The 18,035-nt window shown below is 38.6% G+C and overlaps 1 protein-coding gene across 6 annotated transcripts in view; it reads left to right on the forward strand.

The window, feature by feature from the left end:
* DENND1A (DENN domain containing 1A) overlaps positions 1 to 18,035 on the forward strand; it is a 525,768-nt gene that overhangs the window by 220,798 nt on the left and 286,935 nt on the right. For all 6 annotated transcript variants that reach the window (XM_075184725.1, XM_075184728.1, XM_075184727.1 and 3 more), the window contains one exon: positions 7,915 to 8,015. In XM_075184725.1, coding sequence (XP_075040826.1) covers positions 7,915 to 8,015 — 101 coding nt within the window. The remainder of the gene's footprint in view (positions 1 to 7,914; positions 8,016 to 18,035) is intronic.

Below are 18,035 nucleotides of genomic sequence, written 5' to 3' on the forward strand. Positions count from 1 at the left end.
CCTCCCACTCACTCTTACATGACACTCAGACCACCATAATTAGTCTTTAAATTATTATTTTAAATTAATTTTATAAAGCCTGAAAATTTATTGCATGGAACGAAGTGAGGGAGACTACATGGTATAGTTTACACTGCACACCCTCTGGTTAGATGTACTGTGTCACCTCCTCGATTTCTGCAGACGAGATAACAGGCTGCTGAGCTGGCTGTAATTATATTCCGTCTTGTCTTCTGCATTAGGGCAGGTCAGAGTAGGGGCATAGAACATGTAACATATTATATCTGTGCCTAGTCAAAATATTTCCTTAAGAAGGTTTTTAAATTATACTGACCGATAAGTAAGACAGTGCGAGAAATTGTTATACCCTGGTCATAGCTGGAGATTAGTCAGTGAGCAGCTATCTGGAGAGTCCATTAGCTGAAAGAAGCCACACCTGTAAATGGATATAGTCAGTTCACTAAATGTTCCATATCAGATTGTCTGACTTCCTGTTTATTGATATTCATAATATAGAAAGTGAGGCTCTTCTCAGTACATACATGCTGTCTGCTCTCGTAGCCCTGGATGTGGACATGGATAGGTAATTATGACTGGCCTGCTGGATGAGGAGACTGGAGTCTTTTGGAAGAGTATAAATCAATTTCTCATTTATTATGTATTTTATTTTTTGTAAGTAAACTCCTGATTCAACCATGTTTATTTTGGTATCTGAATCAGACATATACCCCTATAGTCCATGTTACACTATGTCCAGCAATATAGGTTTTACATTGATCTGTTTTTTATTAGTACTACGGAGTTAGTATGGGATGAAGTCTGGTTCCCTTACAGTCCTGGGTCCTGCAATACCTCCCTAAACACCATTATGGTCTGACCAGTGATAGCATCTATGAGTAGTTTAATGCATTTTTAAGGTTTATTTGATTACCACCGTGGCAACTTACCATCTTGAAATATTTTAACTGCTGCTATTATAGGATGCCTTCAGTTTTGAAGGAGAATAACAACCTGTAGCAAATCTCAATATTCCCAGCAGCAGGGGGGTGAGTGTGCGGATTTTATGTGTTCGTCTCTGAAAGTGAGACTATGACTGCATGTGACCGGACAGTATCAGGATTTGATGAGTGGAATGGAGGCCAGCAAGAAACCACCAATTGAAAGATAGTGGAAGCAGCAAGGTCCTCTAATGGCACAGAGTATAGTAAAGTTAGTGAAGCCTGTAATGTATTATATGTAAGGCCAGTGCATCAAGCTTATTTACATACATTGGTGGAACAGTCCTGTGTTATCCTTATTAGATGTTGTACCTGCAGCACATACAGAGGCGACTACTGAGTCCATTACCTATATGCTATATTAGCACAGAATGGTGATGTGAGGCTCTTATGGAACTGGTGCAGCAAAATCCTGAAAGAAAGTTCATATATAGTTTTAATGTATACATGTAATTGTTCTCGGACATCTTTTTTCAGTTGACATCATTAAGTGTGGATTTATGCTATATACAGCTACATCAGGTTCCAAATAATGCCATTCTTACTTCAGATTTCATGAGTTCATACTATAAGTTTGGTCAGTGAAGTTTGCTTCAAAGTGAGAGACAAACCTATGAATCGTAGACTTTCAGAAGAAAGTTGAAGTTGTAAGATTGCAAACCTCAAGCAGAGAAACATATTTCCATTTCCAAAGCCACATTGTGTATTTAGTGCTTCATCAGAAAAAACATGTTTTACTTAATCAGCCTCAGTTCTACTGTCTAAAAAGAAAAGCAGTCAATACACATTAACAGCTCAAAGAATGAGAAATCACTCTTCTCCCGGAGATGGAAGCGCACGATCTTATGGATTGGTAAATCTTGAAATGTAGCGCTGTGATCTTTGAACAGAATAAAGCTGGGGTTTTGTATTGATGTACTACCATTTTAAAGAAAATAGCACTTTTGGGTTTTCAGCATCTTTTATCTGTTAACGGCTTGATGGAACCTAAGTGGCATTAAGCTCCCATCTTATCAAACAAACCTGTCTGGAAGTGCTGTTGTTCCAATGGAGATCTGGTTTCATCAGCATAGTGAGAAGGAGATTTAATTTCCTCCCTTTATCTTAGCAGCACAACATCCACGCTTTACACTGTACCACATGCCCGGTAGTGTTATATAAAGCCATTCTAACAATACCTCATTTGGACGAGTTTAGGGGGACAGGTTTGCTAGCCTGCGGGTTGATTCAACTTGCACCAGTGCATACTTGCACTTGTAGTGCCACAAGAATGTGCAGTACAAGTGTTGTCTCTGTCCTAAAGTAAATAATTAGTAGTGGCGCCATATGTTTCTATAGGAAATGCAAACCCCTCTAAATCTCTCCCTAGGTATCCTTTTGGAATCACGAAATCAACTGATATTTTAATTTTTAAAGAGTATGTGACCATACAGTTCTTTTTTCTAAACAGAATGAAGTTGAAAGCAATATATTACATTTTGATGTTTTTCATAGGGTTAGGGCATGTTTGGTACAGAAGAATTTTGAGAACAGTGTGCTTTTTCACAGTAGTAAAGATACTAAATATTAAGATAATCAATACATCAAGCCATTGTCCTATGGCATTGCACAATCTGAAGTCTTGGTGCAGTAAGACATTTTAGATGCATATACTATAGAAGGTGTGTTATGCACATGCCTCTGTATGCAATGTAACAAGGAAGACCAGAGAAGGTCAGCAATTGGAGGACTCTGTTCAATGGGATTCTTCAAAGTGCATCAAATACTTTTGAAAAGTGAATCAAAAGTACATATGGATGAATGGATTTGATGGAGTCCTGGCACCAACTTCCGATTTAATTCATTAGGATCTGATACTGATGTTGGGCTGGAATTTTACTTGCTAAGGAATTAAAGCATTTTTTAAAAAATTGTAGCAATTTAAAATTGTACTATATATAATGTTTTTTGGTTGTTTATTTCCTTGATTTTATTCTACACTGATTTTGTTAAGCATATTATAATTACGGCTTTCATCTGCCTTGTGGTTTCTGTCAGTGTATTGGACTTTGCCACTAGAAATCTTTAACATTGCTTGTGAATTTTATATGCATCTGGATTAATAGTATTAGTAAAATTAGATTGAAAATCTAAGAGGCAGTCTTCATGGCAGAGTTGATTTCGAGTTGACTATTTAAGATCTTACATCTGTAACTATTGTTCATGTAGTTGAGCTGAAGTGATGGGCATTTACTCTGTAGAATGTTTCTCCAATCACTTTGCATTCTTCTGGGCAAAATAAACAACAAACATCATTCTAGACAAATGGATGATTAAACTACTCAAAACGACCACAATGTGAAAAACACCAAGACCTAGTCCTGGGAGTTAGTCATCTTGAAAACGAATCCATCATTCACCTTTGTGTCTTACCTACTGAATGGAAGAGTTTACAACACTTCAAGTGGGGAAGGGTTAAACGTTTCACTCTTTTTACTGTGATACAACCAAGGACCTTAACTTTAAAATGTAAAAATAAGATGGAGTTGTTACAAGAACATGTAAAAGCTCATGGACCTATAACTGACAAGTGTTCCCATTAGTGCTCCAAACCTTCTTTGAGTTACTACTCTTGGAGGCTGAGAACCTAATATTGTTGCATGTGGTTGCAAATCTGAGAATGGCTGAATGTCTGTTGTACACCAAGGAAGATATTTATCTGTCATATCACCTTTACATCGAGAAATGAATGAGAAATTTCTGCCGCATATATTGTTCTGCTGAAGAAAGCCGGATGAAAGGAGCAGTGAAATTTGCATTTGTATCTGCTGGAGGATGGAGCGAGGAAGGTTCTTTTCTGTGGGCTTTTGATCTTTTTTTTTCTCTGCGGTTTCTGAAAAACGCTCATTTGCAGATCTTTTGGCCTTTTGCTCTCACGATGTCGACCATAGTTCTAGACTTTGCCGTGTCCTCCTGACCTTATTGTCGGATACTGAAGAATGTAAGCAGCGGAGTCATGTTCTGATCTTCCACTAGGTTTTCTCTTTTGTTTTTTAATTATAATACATTTTTCTACAACTGTTAACAATTCCTGTGGTTATACATCATTTATGCCAGTGGTTTAATGAATGTTTCTACATGTGATTTATCTGATGCTTATATAAGAAAACAGCATCAGGGCTGGTAGAGGTTTTTTTTTTTTAAATCTATTCTACATAACCTTCAATTTGTAGGAAGAATATTTGACGGCTTCTTTAGGTTATACATATGTAATTGGGTAAAGAAATATTTTAGCTCTGTCACGTATTACTAATCACTCTTTGTGATCTGCGTCCCCTATGCCATAGATCCTTGTTTTTTGTTCATTATGTGAAACTATTGTGCAGATAACTATTACAGTGGGTTCCAAAAAATGCATGTCCTTATGATCCTTCCCTCCTCAATTAGTTGTTTTAGGATTAAACAGTAAGATCTTTTTATCATTTGTGTGAAGTTTGGCAACAGTTCTTTCTTTACATTTAAAACCCAATGAAAGTGTTACTATTTATAATAATGTTACTATGTATCCAGATTTGACCATTTGAAATATTATGATATAGTATAAGAATAAAACAGTCCTTCATTGCTGTCCCAGTGGTAGGCCAACAGAGGTTATACTTAAAACATTAATTAAGTATCTTTAGCAGCTTGTTAAATATATTCTGCTTTTAATTTAGAACATTTTTCATTCTTAGTATATTTCAGCTTTAATTTAATGCAAAGATCATCTTCTTGTCATCTTCCTGATTGAATTTCTTAATACGTTCAAACGCACAGGTGTCTGAAACATTGCCCTCTTTCATGGAGCAATAGTTAATTGGGATGCCACTTTAATAGTTGCACGTAATGTTTCAGTGTCACATAGCAGTGTGTTTTGTTGCACTTGCTACAACAGAGGAGAGTAACCTCCATTCAGTAAGGTAATTAATGCCTTTCAAGTTGTCTCACACAGACAACTTTTGGCAGAATCCATTCATAATGTTTTGAATGTTGTGCTTTAAACACTAAACAATATGTCATTTAGCTGAATGAAAAATTGCTAGTGTGGTAGGGTTTTAAAATTACAAATGACGGATTATTAGGAAACTGGTAATTTTTCAGATTGGATTTGTCTTTACATTTGTAGAGCAGCAGGATGAAAGTGGTGTTTAGCACTACTTCTAGTGAAAAATGATCCGGGTACAGATGTATGTTATCACAGTCATCCTTTAAGTTAAAGCATAGGGCAACTTTCTTGTGTTCTACAGGAATTTAAGCCTGTCAATGTGTGCCCCCGATAAAGGGAGGTCAGAAGTTAAGTACTGTGAAGTTGTACAGAATAGATATATACAGGTCAAGTGGTCCTTTATCTGTGTTCATAACGTCCAACACAACCTACATCATGAAGGATAATGGGAGATGTAACTATGTATTAAAGTCATGAGTCTTGTATGTGGCAGTAAAACAAACTATTCTGCTTCATAATGGGCAACCTCTGGCTGGTCCTCAATTTGTTTCCAACATATTCTATAAACATGATAATAGTGGGTCCCCTAAGAAGATTAATAGTCGGCTGATAGTGTCTGTTGGCCTTATAAATTCCTCAATTACGTATTATTCCTTTAAAAGTTGGTGAAAGACACTAACCTGATATTAGCTGAAATGTTTCTGTGCAGTTTTAGTCCCATATAAATATATATATTTTTAATGAACAGGGAGTTCTATTCGTAGTCTTTTGCCCTGTGCATATTTTTGGCACATGCATGGTGTATGGAACTGCACAAATCTACTCATTTTGCCATTGGGGCTGAATGACCAGGTAACTGGTCAAACCATGGCCACATACATACCAATGGAGTCTTGAGCTGAATTAAATTGCTTGCTGGATGTCTGGATGTATGCCAAAATACCAGTTGTGTGTCTGTGCACGCCCCCTGTGCTTGTAAACTATTTGTTGTAACCCGCCCCCCCCCCCCCCCCTCCTATGCAAAAGACACAGAGCTATCAAAAAGTTCCAATGGTGGCCAGAAATATTGTCTTGTCTGCGTTTATCCAATTCTAGTGTGCCTAATTATTTCTGGCCATTATGCAATTGTATTAAAAATATTGTTTTTTATCCATGGTTTACAGTTGACTTTTTGGACACTTATACACTGTTGCATATTTTTCTTTCATTCTGTACTCAGCCCTGTCTGAAAATTGGTTTGATCATCTTGAGACCTGGATTTTTTGTTTTGTTCACTTTCCTTAATTTCTTAATAGATAACACATGTACAGTTAATTAGATTTATCCCGCGCCACATGAAATATCTTGCACCTATTTCTCATTATTGACAAAGAACATGTAAATGTCTGAGGGTGTTCTCTCTCCATTAAACTAGTTGGACAGTGACAAAATGGTAGTGTGCATTATTGTCCAGTTTGACGGTGTATGCTCCGCTTTCTCCTGTTGTGCTAATGAAGCATGCGGGGAAGAGCCTGATGAGCTGCCGGAGATGGCAGATATACATATTCCATCAGAAAGAATAAGTTGCATTATTTTATCTCAAACTGTGCTTAGCAGAAGGCAAGACCTTGTAGCTGGAAGCCTCCCAAGCATACCCAGATGATGAAGCTCCTTCTATTGTGAGTGAAAAAACACACACACATAAACTGTTTGCTTAATTTGTCATTTCACTGATCTAACACAGATCCAAGGAAATCGAGAAAGACACACACCCTATACTAGAAGTATGTCACAGAAATTCATTTTCAGAATTAGAATAGGATGTCTATTCTTCCCATTTTCATAAGCGTGGGATAAAAACACAAATGAAAGAGCTTTTCAGCATGGCTCATATAGATCAAACTTTGTTTGACTATAAGAAACAGTGCGTCAACGTGCCTTTGTTCTGAGCCCCAATGATAGAAATGTATTACATGTCTAATAATCAGGGATCCCCAACAACCACATTCTGTGACCCCACTTGGGGTTCTGACCTACAGGTTGTGCATCTCTGTTTTATAGTGTTAGTACTGCTAATGTTCCTGATTTAAACAAGAGTATGTACATTTATCATGATAATTTGTCAATAGAGTGGCACAATTATCTGAGCGTGGTAGTTCATTATTCCTCAACCGAGCAACAGCAATGGGTCTAATTTAGAAGGAAGAATACAGGCAGGGTTAATCTTGCAATTGAATCCCTGCTGTATTGCTTATGGAATCTTCTCCTATTTCTATATAATTACTACATCATATAATTTGCGTTACCAGAGTGCTGCAGTGTGGTTGCCTAATATCATAATTGTTGTCATTTTTTTCTGTCCTGTTTCTGCTGTGTGCTATTAAGTAATTAGATGATCATAGCTGAATACACTAATTTGTAGACAGCTGCTAAGAGATGCAGTTGACTTATAGGCTGTAAGATATGATTGTAACGCTAAGGTCTCCGCTCAAATTCTAGTATTATGTAATCTTGAAACAGCTATTTCCTATCCTTGTTTCACAGCCACCTAAAATTGTCTCTGTGACATTGAGAAATGAGTCTGTATTGCTGCTTCCAAGTTTACTCAAGTTGATCCAAGTTGACTCTTATTGGTGCTGTTACATAGACACTTGTAATGCTGAAATTGACAACCCAATCTTTTCAGAGAGGCAATTAGCCACCTAGAAATGTAGCTTCCAATCTGCGTGGTAGTAGTCTTATTAAAGAATGCTAATTGTCTCGCTGCAGAATCGGTAGTTTCTAGCTTGTTTATGCATACTGAGGAATATGCTATTTATATTGTACATTACACTAATAGAAATGTATATGTAAGTTTCTGGAAGGGCTCAGCTCAAGCAGCTGAAGGGCTCGACACATCCCGGGTCGAATGGAGCGGCTTTATTCATTATTTCATGATATTGTTATTTATTCTAAAATCTCTGTATCCCGCAGCTTACTGCCTGCATCCATGGATCGTCTGCCATGTTGTTCCCAATGTACTGGCAACATGTTTACATTCCCGTTCTTCCTCCACACCTGTTGGACTACTGCTGGTGAGTCTGAGTTGTTGTTTTTTTTTCTCCTCCTAAAGTGCAACAATCTATGTTCAAAATGGCAGCTAACTGCACTTTTATTATGAAAGAATTACCGCTGATAACCCCAATTATTGTGCCAGGACACAGTGCCAGTCTGGATGACAAAAATGCACTGGGGGAGAGCGTGGTATGCCTTTTAAAAGGTTTGGGAATTATATGTGACCTTTATTTAAATTGCTACTGAACAGATGTTGCCTGTTTTTTTTTTGTTTTTTTTTTAATAAGTATATTCAAGTGTAGTTTTTTAACTACGTTATTTTAGCATATGTGTGTGAGTAACTGATCATCATTTAGTAGGTGTATTCGTATAAACAGGTTTGAAACCACTGCACTAGATTTATTGATCATTCATCTGAATTCTCCTTTGCTAATTGCATTTACTAAATGTGTAATTGGGGAATATCTACTTTCTCTGTTTCCATTAAAGCAGTGTTGGCTAACCTTTGACACTCAAAGTGTTGTGAAACTACACGTAACTGCATACCAGTTCAGCAATAAGCTGCTATATATTATTAAAGCATGCTGGGACTTGTAGTTTCACAACACCTGGAGTGTCACAGGATAGCCAACACTGCATTAAAGCCTCTCATTCATATAGTATGGGATCGATTCAGCGTGCATAATTCCATATGTAGCCAAGCCACGTATCTTATCATGCCCATGTGAAAAGTGCGTAACTGGTCTGTGCTCCAGTGCTAAAGAATTTTAAAACCTTTTCTGGCAATGAGCTGATCGTTTGGTGTTGTGACCAGAATAAAAACTTGTTCCTGAAAATATGGAAATAATGAGAATATACAAACCTATTCTTGTTTATTCGCAAGAATAAAATAATTATTTCTGGAGGAAAAATAATCCAGTGCATCTTCCAGCGTAATATGCTTTCTTGTAGTTGTCTGATTGGATGGAAATTAGTTATATAATGTAAGGGTAAAGCAATGCTTTGTAGCCATCTCTTAGAGGCACAAACACAAATTAACTTAACTTGTCATGTTACACAACGCATAAAGTATAAATGCTTGCAGTGCCAATTGATTTGTGACTTGGTCTAATACCCCAGTCCTGTAAAGTTATAGGAAAGCAGAATGTTGACAAAAGCACAATCATTTGGGGGTAGATTTATCAAACCTTCTATAGAGGAAAAGTGGAGGTATTGCTCTGGAATGTTCTAGATAAATGATAGCTAGAATCTGATTGGTTGCTATGAGCAACACCTCCACTTTTCCTTTTTAGAAGGTTTGATAAATCTATCCCTTAGTCCAATTGTTTGCCCCATGTTTGTTTATTACAGTTTGTTTGGATAGAGCTGTGTTTACTTCAAGTATATGTATTTCAATGCACAGATCGAAATGCCTCCTAGCATTTTAAGTGACTTAAGGTATATTGTTTGTTATAAAAAGAGGCGCTTTTTTTTTATTCGTTCGTGGACATACACACAACTTGCATACTTTCGGACACAAATCCTTCAAAATCAAAGCTTACATATCCAACTAAAACAAGTTTTCAAATACTTAATAACTTGCATGTTGAATAATATAAATTTAGGAACGAAGCAGGAATCAAAGACTTGGGCTGCAAATGAGGAATGTATCTGCAGCAATCTATACATCATACCTAAAAGTAGAACAATTTGTAATGAAAATAGGGCAGCAGATTAGATATAGGTGATTATATACCGCTCTGGGTGAGCCTGTTATTTCCTGCTTTTCTGGAGGCTGAATGATAAGAAAATGGTTTTATACTTGTCCTCAGTACCTGTGGGTATACTGCTTCCTGCAGCTGATGCATTTAGTAAAGTTATGTGAACCTTTATATGACAAACAGGTGCAATCATTTGGACAGATATGCTTTTAATTGTGTGCTCTTTTAACGAGTTTAATTGCTGTGTAAAGTAATATGAACACAACCGAGAGAAGACACGTAAGTCAAACAGACGCCACGGGATTCCTTGAGCCTGTAGCTCCTTATCCTCCAGTGATGGAGTCCGCACTGCACTCTGTCCTACACGAGCTGATGCCTCATCACATTTTATAATTAAGTTACTAAGGAAGCAGCTCTGTGGGAGATATGGAAAACAGTGGAAGCTTCTCCCACTGCTCTGTTTGTGCTTTTAACTTTTACACTAATGATGCTTCATGAGAAAGAAAATGTTTGCTTGGGAACCCAGAAGCCTATTTATTCTATTTTTCTTATTAACTCCTTTGTGATTTCACTGTATTTTTTTGTGTGCAAAAACTCAATGTACAATTTCTATCTATATTCTATATATAACCAGGTGAAGTCATAATGCCAGGAAATAATCGTCGAAACCCGCAAAATATTATACTGGTTTAAATAATTATTAACACTTGTTTTTTTGTTTGTTTTTTTTGTTTGTTTTTTAAATTCTTTATTTTGAATGGTCAGTCAACAAAAGGTGTATACAATACAAAGTCAAGAGTTTACAATGTATACATGGAAGGACATTAACATTGTAATGGAGTCCAGAGAAGACATCCTTCGGCAGCTTGAAACATATATTGACCATATTTTAATTTTTTGCTTTCGTGTAACTGTAAGAGACAAAGATGCAAAAACTATAATGGGGGCATTGTGGAGGAAAATTAGGAGGGAAAGGGAAGGGAAGACCACAAAGGTTGATGCAGGAGTGTGATCAGAAAGAAGGTAAAAATGTAAACTATAGAGGAGGGCATATGATGCAACAATTTGGGAGAAATGGGAAGCCAGATAATATAGCTTGATATCGGGCAGTCCCCTACCGCCACTTTTAAAACATTTTACATTTTAGTTTTTATCTATTTGATGTTTGAACTTGGTCATTTATATTATCCTGTTTCTTCTATTTTACATTCTTTGCATTCGAAGGTACCCTTTTTAATTTTTCAATTTTACATAGATATCTTATCTTATATAGAAACCTAATCTCGACCCGACTTCTCTCTCGAACTATCGCCCCATATCTCTTCTCCCTTTTGCCTCCAAAATTCTCGAGAGGCTCGTCTGCAGCCGTCTCACCTCCTACCTTTCTGAATACTCCCTCCTTGATCCTCTCCAGTCTGGTTTCCGCCCCCTCCACTCCACTGAAACTGCCCTGGCTAAAGTCACCAATGACCTCCTCTCTGCTAAAGCCAGGGGCCACTTCTCCCTTCTCATCCTCCTTGACCTCTCTGCAGCCTTTGACACCGTTGACCACCCCCTGCTCCTTCACACCCTCCAGTCTTTCGGCCTCTCCGTCCCAGTCCTGTCCTGGTTCACTTATTACCTTACTCACCGATCCTTCTCTGTCACCACCTCTGGGTCTCTCTCCCCCCCGTCCACCCTTCCAGTTGGGGTCCCTCAGGGCTCTGTTCTGGGACCCTTACTCTTCTCTCTATACACCTCCTCCCTGGGTGAACTCATCAGCTCCTTCGGCTTTAGCTACCACCTTTACGCTGACGACACTCAACTATACCTCTCCTCTCCTGATCTCTCTCCCTCCCTCCTCTCTAGGGTGTCCGCCTCTCTGCCATCTCCTCCTGGATGTCCTCTCGATTCCTCAAACTTAACCTTGCCAAAACTGAGCTCATAGTTTTTCCTCCCTCTCATACCTCATCCCCTTCTGACCTCTCCATCACTGTCGACAACATCTCTATCTCCCCTGTCCCCCAACTTCGCTGCCTTGGTGTCATCCTCGACTCCTCTCTCTCCTTTGGCCCCCACATCCTCTTTCTTGCTAAATCCTGCCGCTTCCAGCTGCGTAACATCGCTCGCATCCGGCCCTTCCTCTCCCAAGATGCCACCAAATGCCTTATCCACTCTCTGATCATCTCCCGCCTGGACTACTGCAACCTGCTCCTCACTGGCCTCCCCCACTTTCATCTCGATCCCCTTCGATCTGTTCTTAACGCTGCCACTAGGCTTATTTTCCTTACTCGCTGCTCCTCTTCTGTCTCCCCCCTCTACCTAGCCCTTCACTGGCTCCCATTCCCCTTCAGAATCCTCTTTAAGCTCCTCACACTCACCTACAAGGCCCTCGCCAACTCCACTTCGCCCTACATTTCCACCCTCCTCTCTATTCATGCTCCATCCCGCCCTCTCCGTTTTGCCTCTGACCGTCGCCTCTCTTCCCCCCTTATAACCTCCTCCCACGTGCGTATCCAAGACTTCGCCCGCGCTGCCCCCCTCCACTGGAACAAGCTCCCTCCCTCCATCAGAACTTCCCCTAATCTGTCCAGTTTCAAACGGGCCCTAAAAACCCACCTTTTTCTTAAAGCCTTTCTGTCTCCCACTTAACTTCCTACCTTATCTTCTGCCTCCGTCCCCCTACTCTCCCTCTCTCCCCTGCATCTCTCTTTCTGTCCACCCCTCCCCTTAGATTGTACGCTCCTCTGAGCAGGGCCATCTCTCCTCCTGTTTCCACCACATCTAACTCTGCTCCCCAGCTACTTAGCCCTCCTCCTCGAGGGTCCTCCACCCCACGTCCACTCTCGCTCCCTCCTCCCCCCTCCTGGGGGTCTCCCTGTCTTCCGCGCCCTCCTTCTTGGGCCCGTCGTTTGCGGATCCTCCCTCCCCCTTCCCCACCCTCTCTAGCTGTGCATTGAGCTTACTGAGTTGCTGTGCTTACTGTTTACTGTACTGTCTCCCATTGTATTGTAATTTGTTTGTCTCTGTACGGCGCTGTGGACGCCTTGTGGCGCCTTATAAATAAAAATTAATAATAATAATCTTTATTGTACTTAAATCATCTTTAGTTACTCTACATTGATTTTATGTGTTTTCACCTTTTTGTACTTGTTTTCACAGAAATAATTTAGCATTGTAAACATGATCTGAGCTTTAGAGCTTGTTGTACATAAGTGCTGGGCAAATGGTGAAAATGCATGTAAACTATTGTGTAGACATTCAATTGTTGTGCTTTTACCAATGCAATCTGTGGTACTGGTAGGTTACTTTAGTGCATGAGAAATAGTGGGTGCTACATTTTAAGATTGTAAATGTTGGCTATAATATGTTATAATTCAATGATGGGAGAAAGCCATCAAACAGAAATCCATCAACATTAGTAGTAGTAGCGGTTTTTTGTTTGTTTGTTTTTTGCTATTTAGCTCTTATGTGGAGGAAATAACATGTCCTACCCACTGTTTTTAGACTTAGACTCTCCATTGATTACTGGTTGTCTCTGGTGTTCACATGGCATGCAGCTGTCCCCAGAGCTTGAGGTCTGAAAACAGCTTGGTGCTTTCAGACAGGCAGTATCAGTTGTCTGTGCCTGCATTACTCCTACTTGGTGCCTGTGGGAGCCTTGTATAGAGCTCAGAGCATTATGGAACATGTACTGTAAAGACCAGAAACTAGATGCTATGCCATGATGTGGCAAACTAGCCTTTCCTGCCCACCAACATGGAGGTATAACTTTTATACAGTGCTTGCCAGCTGCTGTTAATGAATTTGTTAAGGGGCAGTGATCAAGATCGAAGTGCAGTTTTCACATGAAAAGTTTTAGTATTTGGCTGTCAAAACGAACCACTGCTTGTTATAATAGTCAACATGCAGGGAAATGCTGATCTGTCTGTCCATGGCTCCAATCACTGATGCTAAAAATAAACTCTGATTTTAAAATCTATGGGACATATTCAATTGTTGGCGTTATAGCCAAAAAATCTCACGGCGCACACTATTACCGTCATTATGGTAATAGTGCGCGTAAATGCTGTTATTACGGTAGTTTTCTAGATGGATTTGAGCTCGCAGCACCCTAAGGCGCGAGCTGTAATCCAGCTTACTATTACCGTAATAACGGTAATAGTTTTAACGCTGCAGGGAAACTAAAGAATTGAATATGCTCCTAAGAGTAAACATATAATGAACTAGGTGTTTGAAAATATTATAATATTGTTTATAGTAAAGCCAAGGAAAGATAAGTCACAACAATGGAATACCAAGATATTTGTGTTTTTTTTTTTTTTTTTAGAAAACAACAATATTTTGTTAAAATTACTCCCCACCCCCCTCCTCCCATTTCTATAGTTGTACTGGAATTCAGCTTAAAAGAATAACGACTAGTAAAGACTGTTTCTTGGCTTCATTTAAAACATTTCTTCCCTGTAAATACCTAATGACTCTATGCCTTAGATACTTCCTGCATAATTGTAGGTAAATGACTACAACGAGTTAGTGCAATAGTGTTTGTAGTAAACAGGTGTAACTCTGGCTCTTTATCCCCATGCTAGGCCACAGATTAAGTGTGGCTGCTTAGAAATGTTTACTGTGAAGCACTCTTAGCACCACATAAAAAGAAAGCTGATATGCAATATGTTAGGATTTACAGATTAGATTTGATGCTGCAAAGTAACCGTGTACATCTTGTTGGAATTCTGGTCGTACAGTGTAAAAATCCTTAATCTTTTACAAGCTTGTACTGCCATCCTGAGCTTTGAGTTACCACTAACATAACACAAAGTGATCATTGCTCCAGCAGGCAGATCGCTCACTCGTTCATCAGCGTCCAACGTGGATGCACGGAGGTTCCTTAGGGAGACAGCCACAGACGGCACATGACATCTAATAAACTTTCCAGGCCTCCCAGTTGAGTGACAGCCCACTAATTGTAAATTCTGATCGCTAGAGACAACTGCATGAATGTTTTAAGTCCCCAGTAGTGCAAATGAGAGAGATTTAATTTAACAAATAATTCCACAAAGAAAATGTATTCTCTTCTGAATACTGTTTATTCTCTAAAAAAAAAGACCCAAAATAAAGCGGACATAATTGCATTGTAATACACATCAATAGACGGTTTTATTAATGTCTCCAACATTATCTATCTATCTATCTATCTATCTATCTATCTCTCCTTGTTGACTACTTCTGTTTTTATAATTTGCAGAAAGTGGTACATTATATATTAAATGTTAATTATCTACTTTCCTTCTGTTGTTGGTACTATAGTTACTCTATTATTCTTTAATGATGACCCATGTTTTTTAAACATGATCATTCTTATTTTTTAGTTTTTTTACACAAAAGTTTAGATTACTACAATAATGTTTAGTTCGCTTTTAGTGACCTTTTTGAAACTGTTCAAAAAACTATTCTCCTACTTCTGATTTCAGTGCAAAATTTTGCGTTTTTTTTTTGTGGGGCATTTGGCCTCAAGTGTAATGAATTAACCTCTATTTTTCACAGTCTAGAAATTGATCAAAATGTAAATGTACAAATACAGTGTAATCGTGTAATCGGCACCCAGCAATAAAGGTTTTGCCTCCTAGTATCTAAGGATGTGTTAATTATTATTTTTGTTATTATTGTTAACCTTTATAGGGTGCCACTTGAGATCCGCAGCGCTGTACACAGGGTAAACAATAAGACAGTACATAGTATAACAGTACAATGCAGTAAACAAATGGTACTACAACTCATAACACAGCTACTGGAATGCAAGGGTTATATTCAGCGGAGGCTGAAACCAATGCCCAGCAGCGTGGCTGCAACTAACAGGTTCAGAGCCACTGAAAGGGATGCAAAGACAATGGAGGAGTGGAGTCATTGGGCAGAGAGCCCAAGGAGGAGGTGCGCAGTGTAGCTGGTGGGCAAAAATTATAGGTAATGAGAACAGGAGGGAAGAGGGCCCTGCTCACTAGAGCTTACAGAGGAGAGCTTACAGAGGAGAGCTTACAGAGGAGGGGGAAGGTACATTGAGCAGGTCTGGCGGAACACTGTAAGCTTGGTAAGCACAGAAGGAGGGTGCTTACTGGTGCATCCTGCCAGCCCACTTGTGTATGGTGCATTCGTAGAAATGGCTTCAGAGTAGCAAATGGGCTTCATGGAGCATTCGCCAACTTTTGCCAGGGGTACCAGTACTGGCTCTAACAATGAGAATGACATTCTATGGAAAGACAGAGCAAGATCAGAACAGAAGAACTATATTGTAAGACCTATTCTGCCTCAAAAATAATTTTTTGTGAAATTGTGATGCAACTTTGCTAACGTTTTATAGGCAGCACAGTGTAAAATTAAACATTAGATTTGTTAGCAAAAGGTATATTATTTTTAGGGGGGTATTCAATTGTTTGAATTCCCCACGGCGTTAAAACTATTAACGATATTACGGGAATAGTAAGCTGAATCCAGCGAGAAAACTACCGTAATAACATTATTTACGCGCACTATTACCATAATGATGTTAATAGTGCGTGCGCTGCGAGATTTTTGGCTATAACGTCAACAATTGAATATGCCCCTTATAGTCTTAATGATTTATTAGAAAGTCATCTTTATTGCACATTGGCCAGTAATTGAGTAAAAGCTTGAAGAGACCCAATGCATTACTCTGGAAAAGTGCTACAAGACTTTTAAATGCATCCATTGCCCCCACAAGGTTCAGGCATCCATTTTTAGTTTATGTAGTCTGGGCATTCATTAGGAATCCATAATCTCACAGAGTGAATAATAGTGGGACTTGTCATACCTGTTCAGTATGAAAAAAAATAGATATTTTCAAGGACAAAATTTTCAAAACAGTCCTTGCAAATCCGAAACAGTTGACAACTATGCTTTCATTTTGACACACTTGGTTAGCTCGTTTTGATACAACGCCTGTTGATTTTTTTAGATCACTGTAAAGTTTGCATGCATTCAGCAATTAATGTCACCAGAAAAGTGTACAAATAATTCCCTTTTCATCTATGAAGTACTAGTAATATTAAGATGACAGGAAACCAAATTTATAGTTTGGTAACAAAACAAATCCGGTGATGCAAATTTTATCAGAGTGACATAGAAGGGGAACAAAACGTGGGTTTAGGGAGAGGATAAAGGGGAGGGAGGGGAGAACCTCACAGGTAAGGACTAAAATGGGAGTAAGAAGGGAGTAGAGGTGACTATTTTGATCAAAATAGGACGATGACTAATTACTGAATTAGAGATTAATCGAAGGTTAACTGGGAAAAGAGGTCCAAGGAGCCCATATCTAGTGGAAAGATGCAAAGGTGTTCATCAGAATACTCGTTATGTGTTCCATTTGTTAGGTGTATCACACTCGCTTGCAAGTCTTGTTTAATTTTAATGATCTGCACATCAAAGTATTCTGTATTCAGTAAACCCCTGTATATTTATGTTAATAGAAAAATGATGGCAGGATAATCCTTGCATTTTCACACTTAATACATCAATAATAATAAATAAGGAGAAAAAAAAATATATAGTTGTTTGTATTGTACTTTAAATCCCTGAAGGATATGTAATTAATTGTAAGTAAGTTTAAAATTCCAATATGTGTGGTCTGCTTTCATCTTGCATTGTTAGGGCAGCCCAACAATTATATTGTAATGCATATTTATATTACAAATCAGATGCTGATATGTAAATAAATCACATATAACAGGATGTATCACACCTATACATACCAAAGAAAGTTAATGCATTATGGTAGTGTGAAGTAGGGGATATATCTGTAAATGGAATGTATTGCACTAGTGTATATATATCTGAAGATCAGTGTTTTAAATAAGTGAATATATGCATCTTTGAGATTTGAGTGAAGGATTTCCTATTCTGAGACCTGTTATCCAGACAGCTCAGGAATCCAGAAAGGACATAAATAATTGCTGCCCCTTGGTGATCATATCATGCACACAGACATGATCAAAAAGTGCCTCTTCCTATAATGAGGACCGTTGCTAAAAAATGTAATGAGTTGGAGAATGCCAGGGCAGTGTAGGAACAGCACAGGACAGATTTGTTGATAATATTATTTAGTATATACTTTAGTCACAGTTCTCAAAATGATAGGAACTAGCCCTCACTGGGAGAACAGTAATTCAGGACTGTTTCAGATGATATCTCCCATGCCTGTATTCTACTATTCTTGAAAGTTACAATAGAGACTGCATTATCTATCACCAAGAATATTGACATTGTATCATATTCTATTCTGACGAAAATTAACTTCTTCTACTCAGCCCACCAGGGCCTGCTAATTATCTGATGCCAGAGCCAGACATT

This window comes from Mixophyes fleayi, chromosome 9 (genome assembly GCF_038048845.1).
Source record: "Mixophyes fleayi isolate aMixFle1 chromosome 9, aMixFle1.hap1, whole genome shotgun sequence".
Taxonomy (NCBI): domain Eukaryota; kingdom Metazoa; phylum Chordata; class Amphibia; order Anura; family Limnodynastidae; genus Mixophyes; species Mixophyes fleayi.